Source organism: Montipora foliosa, chromosome 11 (assembly GCF_036669935.1).
Source record: "Montipora foliosa isolate CH-2021 chromosome 11, ASM3666993v2, whole genome shotgun sequence".
NCBI classification, from domain to species: domain Eukaryota; kingdom Metazoa; phylum Cnidaria; class Anthozoa; order Scleractinia; family Acroporidae; genus Montipora; species Montipora foliosa.
Genome location: NC_090879.1, coordinates 44,878,853 through 44,883,852, shown reverse-complemented (window position 1 = coordinate 44,883,852; position 5,000 = coordinate 44,878,853). Strand labels below are relative to the sequence as shown.

The 5,000-nt window shown below is 38.3% G+C and overlaps 2 protein-coding genes across 2 annotated transcripts in view; one reads left to right on the top strand and one right to left on the bottom strand.

Moving 5' to 3' along the window:
* LOC137975386 (vacuolar protein sorting-associated protein 28 homolog) overlaps positions 1-5,000 on the top strand; it is a 14,785-nt gene that overhangs the window by 71 nt on the left and 9,714 nt on the right. Inside the window, exons 1-4 of the mRNA XM_068822491.1 lie at positions 1-33; positions 128-150; positions 2,398-2,435; positions 3,621-3,710. The exon at positions 1-33 is cut by the window's left edge and continues 71 nt beyond it. Of these exons, the coding sequence (XP_068678592.1) occupies positions 1-33; positions 128-150; positions 2,398-2,435; positions 3,621-3,710 (184 nt within the window). The remainder of the gene's footprint in view (positions 34-127; positions 151-2,397; positions 2,436-3,620; positions 3,711-5,000) is intronic.
* LOC137975388 (uncharacterized) lies at positions 159-2,386 on the bottom strand. Its single transcript, XM_068822493.1, has one exon. The coding sequence runs from the start codon at positions 2,159-2,161 to the stop codon at positions 1,622-1,624; it is 540 nt and encodes a 179-aa protein (XP_068678594.1). The 5' UTR covers positions 2,162-2,386; the 3' UTR covers positions 159-1,621.

The window sequence follows — 5,000 nt, the reverse complement described above, 5'->3', positions numbered from 1 at the left end:
CCGGTATCACTGGAACTCAACCCTCTCAACAAGGTTTCCTAGTTTATATCTGATTTCTGATAATCCTTCCTTAAGGCTGGATTCATCTACCTAATAAGCTTATTGTTTTTGTCTCTCATTTTAACAGCTATGAGACCAGAGTTGTACGAGGTAGGATTTTCTCTAACCTACACGATTCACTTAACCTTGTTTTTTTTTTTTTTTTCTTTCTGCAAATTCCTCACTTCATCTTTTAAATATCCTTACACTCATTTGGGCTAAACTACAGAATACAGGGCAACTTATTTCTATATCATTGAATAACAAGAGCTCCGGCCATTTGTTATGTTTCTGATCTCGTTCGATTCTACAAAAGCTTCCAACTAATATGTATATCCTTCAAGTGACCAGCTCAAATTCTAGTTACTATTGTTGCTTCACATGCGTGTCTGTTTACAAGAGCTTTGACTGTACTGTATTTTGTGTATCGGTTACAAAGATTGTTAATACTGTAGGTCTTAATTTTAAAATAATTATACAATTGTTTGTTTGTTGTTGTTGTTGTTTTTTTGCAAGTCTTAGTTGTATACACGACCCTACCATTATGTTAAAATAGAGTCCTTCATTGATTGATTGGGCACTTGATGTCAAAATATAATTATTGTGTTGTTGTGTTTATCCCATCGTAAATGGTTTGAACTCAGGAGTTGTATCATAACTGAGTGAGTGTAGTCCATTTCTTGAGTGACAAGAAGTGATGACAATCAGCAGTAACATAGCTGAACACCATGTACAGGCAGCAGACCACAGAATTGACTCACTGGGACTCTTCTCAATGTGTTACATACAGTACTACTAATAATTATTACTATCAATGGATCATACTGGAAAACTGGTTACAAACTTACATCAATGACCTCTAAACTGATGCTTACAACTTCCGGGTCCTACAAACGACTTCACTTAGGGCCAGGTCGCACTAGAGCGAATTTTAGCCAATTTTGTTTGCATAAATAATAAATCTGTCACCAAGTAGCGTAAAATAAGTGCGACCCCCAGTTTCAAAAACTCGCCAATTTTTTGTGGATTGCCAAATTTTCGCCAATCTTTAAAGAAGCCGAAGTGCTGCCTCGGAGGCGTCCAAATTTTGTCAAAGCAAACAATTTTGTTTGTTTAACCATTAAGCTGTCATTTTTCTTTAAGCATACAGCTGTACCTGGATAAAGTTACGGCGGGAAAAATTACTTTGTTCGGCTAGTGCAGGTTAGCACATACGATGTTGGGACAAAATTATTTTTTTCCCGGTCCATGTGACCCTTCTTTCTATGGTTTTTATAATGAAAACGTGGAATACGAGGAATACGAGCGGCAGTTTTTTCGAAATGCCTATGACTCCTACTCTGGATCCTTCTACCGGCACCAATTCAGTAGCGAAGAGATGGTAGCAAGACAATCTCCGTCCCTTGCAAGCATGAAAGCAAGTCAGTCTCCTTCGCTCGCTTCCATTCCAAGTGTGGAAAGCAGTAACAGCTGTGGAAATAAAAACACAAATGACAGCAAAGGAAAAAAGAAAGTAAAGTACAAGAGGTGGTCACAAGCAGAGCAAAAACTGCTGGTCCAATTGTGGAAAAACCACTAATTTTTAGAAAGCAGAGACAGTGGATTTGCCAACATTAAATACAGGTCCAATGCTGACATATGAATTGCCATGTGCAAGCCTATATATTCCCAGGGCTAAAACCTTTTCCAGTGGAATACAGTCCCTCAATCGCGTAGTCTCTGTGGTTAACCACAGCGTCAGGATGCCAACCAGGGCTTGAAAGGTCCCTCTCTTCATTCTCAGCTGGCATTGAAAATAAACTTCTGGAATGTTTCTATCGTAAAAATATATTTCAAACCATGACTCTGCCAGACGCGGTAAAGTCCACGACCAAGGACGGTTTCGTAAAGGACATCTATTCAAGCGAACCCTACATCTTCTAATAGCAGACACTAACCGTTGAAAAGCCTGCTGATAGTGCATAAACAATACTAAAAACGCTGCGTTGTTCTGTTGAGACTGAAACACAAAATGCAACAAAAGCCCGAAAGCCGCAAAAATAATCATCTGTATATGACGATCCATTCTTGCACAATCAGTGCGTGAGATGTTTTCTTGACTGTAGATATCGTGACATGACATATATATATATGTCAATCAGCAAAGTTTTGGCTCAAACATGTTGGTCCAATGCGACCACCGCCAAAATTTGGCCCTTGCTAAATTTTTGCCAATTTTTTTCTCGCCAAAAATTGGAAGTAAACAAAATTGGCTCTAGTGCGACCGGGCCCTTAGTTATTGTACACTGTACTAATTTTTATCTCATGTTGTGTGATTGGCTGAAGTAAACTGGACTGATTTTTGTCCCTTTTTCTTAGGAGGTGAAACTATATAAAAATGCAAGGGAAAGGGAGACGTAAGTTTTGGTGCGGCATTATTTTTGGCCAATCTAGTTCAAGTAGAGTGTAAAAGCTGTATTTAGGTGAATTGTTACAGCAACATCATTAATCATTCATCTTGACAAAGCCAACCTCTAGTGGCTCAGTTGGTTGTACACCAGGCTATCATCCAGGAGGGTCTTTTAAATTAATAACTGAGGAGGAAGTGCTGCCTTTGTAATGACATCTGCAAATTGTTAGACTCTCTAGTCTTCTCAGATAAGCAGAAATTAAAGGACATTAAACCATAGGCCCTGTCTCACAACCCTACTCGCAAAGAGTAGGGCATGGAGTTCCCTGTGTTGTAATTATCATGCGGTTGCATGAAAGCGTTTCAACAAGGTACGACTCCTAAGCTTCACGTGGGTAAATAAACTGTGAGTACGACTATACAGAAGGTGAGGTTCAACTCTGGCTTGAGGGACAACTTAGCCTATAAAATTTAATAGTCAGTGTTTCTTTGGTTTTCTGATCTTGGATCAGGGCTCGGTTGTTCGAAAGCCGATTAAGTTAATCCAGGATTAGCATACAACTTTCGTTTCATGTTTTCAATTTTAGGGTGAAAGTTTCCTTTGCTTATTTTTGTTTTTTCAAGATTGACTTCTTCTAATGTAAATTTTTGCCGAATAGCAGCGTTGAACAGCATTTGGGAGTAGAGAAATAAACTCCTTGGTTAATTTTTAATCTGGCATTAGTGTTAATCGGCTTTTGAACAACTGGGCCCAGGGCAATAAACTTTATGATCTACCTTGCAACACATTTTCATGGTCTCAGTTCTGTTGGACTATATTAGCCCCAAGGGAGTTCTCAGTTGACAAATAACAATCATTGCCTGGCGCTGGACAGATTGAAATCTAGAAACACCTGTTTTAGGAGTTCAAGGGTTGAAGCTGACCAACAATAAGATGCTGTTGAGAACCTACACACTCAATAATAATGCTCACATAGATGTGGGCTCACAACAAACATAAAAGGGGGGAAAACTCATTGCAATCAGAAGTGGGAAAATTAAACAAAACAATAAAAAAAAGAGCAGAGCAGATTTCTTGGACTTGCTGTGGCTTGGCCAGGAAGGGGACCGTGTGTGATTTATTGTGTTTCACCTTCAGTATCTATTGCTTGTACAGTACAAACCTTTTGGGTTTTTTTTGTACATTATGTAGATATGATAACATGGCAGATTTGTTCTCTATCATAAATACCCTTCAATGCTTGGAGAAAGCTTATATCAGAGATGTTGTAACACCAAGAGAGTAAGTGCATACTACTAGATATTGATCTCTATTAATTACTGGTAATTAATTTTATGGTTAGTAGACAGAGGGTTGACATTAACTTTTTAAGTAGATGCCTGGGCTTACAATGTATCATTGTAAGCAGCAGTCACTCTTGTCTTTTGCAAGGGTGTGAGCGAAAATCAAGGGAGAGTGGCCGGCAGGGAGAGGCAATTTATAACAACATAGACACGGTACCCCTGAGGAGATTGAGGTGTTCAAGGCAAGACCAAACAATGACCAGGATCTCACCTCCATATACATTATAATTATCACCTCATAATGAAGATACAGGTTACAACATGGGTAATGAGAGGGAAGGGAATGGTCTTTTCATATGGTTGTCAGAAGCTTTTGCAGTTAATTAAATATGGCAGAGTTTAAAAAGTAGGATGTGACACTATTATGTGGGTTTAGGAAATGTGTAATTTGTTATTTTTTCCAAGAAGGCGTGGTATCGAATCCTGCAATGTGACTGGTTCTTTGCACCATCTGGATTTTCAGGACTATCTCTTCCCATGGGCAGGGTAACACTCTTTGAATTTCCATTTTTTGGCATCAAATCTGTTTTCATGAAAAAGTTAGTTTCAAAACAGATTTTTATTATGCAAGAGGCTTGGAAACAGAGTTATCATTGATAACACATGTTGCCAGGGATTGGGAAGGCCTTGCAACATGCGCAAATCGCGTATAAATTTAGAAAAATGTCACATTCAAAAACTGTTAGCCGGGCCGAGCATGCTTCCTACATGTACAGTTGTGTACAATGGGTGATAAGCATTTTAATTTGTGTATTAATTTTGTAATATGTCAAATAAGAACATGAAATATCAACCTACTGTATGTCTTTCCTTCTTTTGTGTTGGTTAATTTCTGTCCCCAGACCTCTCCTCGCTTTCAGCTTGCAAACAAGCTTCTGTCTAGCCATAACATGTGCTTCAGTTCTGTTTTCATCGTTTTCACCGGAATGAATAAAAATTCATTATTTTGCATTTTCATTATAATGCCTCCGAAGAAAGCTCCAAAACTAGGTGGCACCGAAATAAGTCAATCTTACTGAAATTAAAGTTCAGTGTACCAGGTTAACAGTTGTTAACACAGTTTTTAACACAGTTCTTGAGTTGTGTTTTACAGTAACAATGGTTTTTAAGAGTGGCACTGTGACAGGTACAGTAGCCAAGGTTACATACTTTTATATTACTGAGGAATACTAAATCAAACGAAATGTAAAAATACTGTACTGCTACCATGAATTGCACTTATCATTTC